General features: G+C 57.4%; 1 protein-coding gene across 1 annotated transcript in view; it reads right to left on the minus strand.

Annotated features, from left to right (window-relative positions):
- CELSR1 (cadherin EGF LAG seven-pass G-type receptor 1) overlaps nt 1-1,290 on the minus strand; it is a 72,856-nt gene that overhangs the window by 30,540 nt on the left and 41,026 nt on the right. The window contains exon 18 of the mRNA XM_042782933.1: nt 126-330. Within this exon, the coding sequence (XP_042638867.1) occupies nt 126-330 (205 nt within the window). The remainder of the gene's footprint in view (nt 1-125; nt 331-1,290) is intronic.

The following is a 1,290-nucleotide window of genomic DNA, read 5'->3' on the forward strand; positions in this document are numbered from 1 at the left end:
ACTGGGGTCTTCCTGGAAGACACTGGGCTGTGCAGGAGCCAGAGCCCAAGGCAGAGCGCGAGGAGGTTTGGCGATGGTTTGGGTGTCCATGCTCTGAGCCTCAGGAGCCCAGGCCCCAGGCTTACCGGAGGCTGCGGCGGTCGGGGTCATAGTGCTCTGGCAACAGCTGGCCCAGGGTCCGGTAGATGACGACCAGGGCGACAGCAAACTGGCTGGGCTCGTCCGGGTGCCTCCTCTGCCGCCTGGCCGAGGCCTCCCTGTCGGTGCCGGGCCCTGGCTGTGCCGGCCGTGGGAACGCCTTCTGACTGGGTGGCCTGGCGGTGGGGCCTTCTGCAATGCATCACAGAGGGTGAGGCCTGGGCCCCCGCAGTGGGCCCCACAGGCCATGCTCAGTGAGCAGGGACTTCCCAGCAGCTGGCAGGTGTCACACCCCAGAATGACACCCGGCCTGTGGGATGGCCAGTGCCCAGCGAGACCCCACATCTGAGTAAAGCCTGCTCTGTAAGGTTTCCTTTGAGGCCGAGCAATCACTCAGCCAAGTGACCGATGCCAGGAGACAGAAGGGCCCAGGGACTTGGTGGAGGGCTGTGGTCCTCCTGCTTGTCACCTAAGTGTCAACCTAAAACCAAAAAACCCAAACCCACTGCCGTCAAGTGGGTTCCGACCCGTGGTGACCCACGTGCTGCAGAGTGGAACTGTGCTTCATGGGGTGTTCGTGACTGGGGTCCTAACGGAACAGACCACCTGGCCTCATGCCCCAGTGGGGCACACCACCAGCCCTTAGGTTAGCGGTCAAGCGCGCAAACTGTTCAGGCCACTTAGGGACTTGGTGTCAACCCGCTCCATCTCTTCTCTCCATGTTCACACTGTGTGTTTTGAAAGGATTTTATAAACTGTAATTTGGACACCTTAAAATTATTATTAATAAATTTGCTGATGAATGTAAAACAAACAAACGTATTTACTGAAGACATTTCAGATTTTAAATTGTCCTTACGGAATGCTTAGGAGTCCCTGGTTGGCGAAACGGGGAACACACTGGCTGCTAACCAAAAGGCTGGGGGTTCGTCTCCACCCAGAGGCCCCTCGGAAGAGAGGCCTGCTGCTCTACTTCCGGAAACCAGCCACAGAGAACTCTGCGGGCGCAGGTGTCCTCTGACAGCCACGGGGCTGCCAGGAGCAGAGCTGATTCTACGGGCAGCGGGCACTGTCCCAAGCGGCAATCTTTAGTAGCTGAGATGGATCTATGACAAATGCTTTAAAACAATTAAACACGTTCAACCCATCTTG

This window comes from Orycteropus afer, unplaced genomic scaffold (assembly GCF_000298275.1).
Source record: "Orycteropus afer afer isolate SDZICR_OR568_19922 unplaced genomic scaffold, OryAfe1.0 scaffold00524, whole genome shotgun sequence".
Lineage (NCBI taxonomy): Eukaryota > Metazoa > Chordata > Mammalia > Tubulidentata > Orycteropodidae > Orycteropus > Orycteropus afer.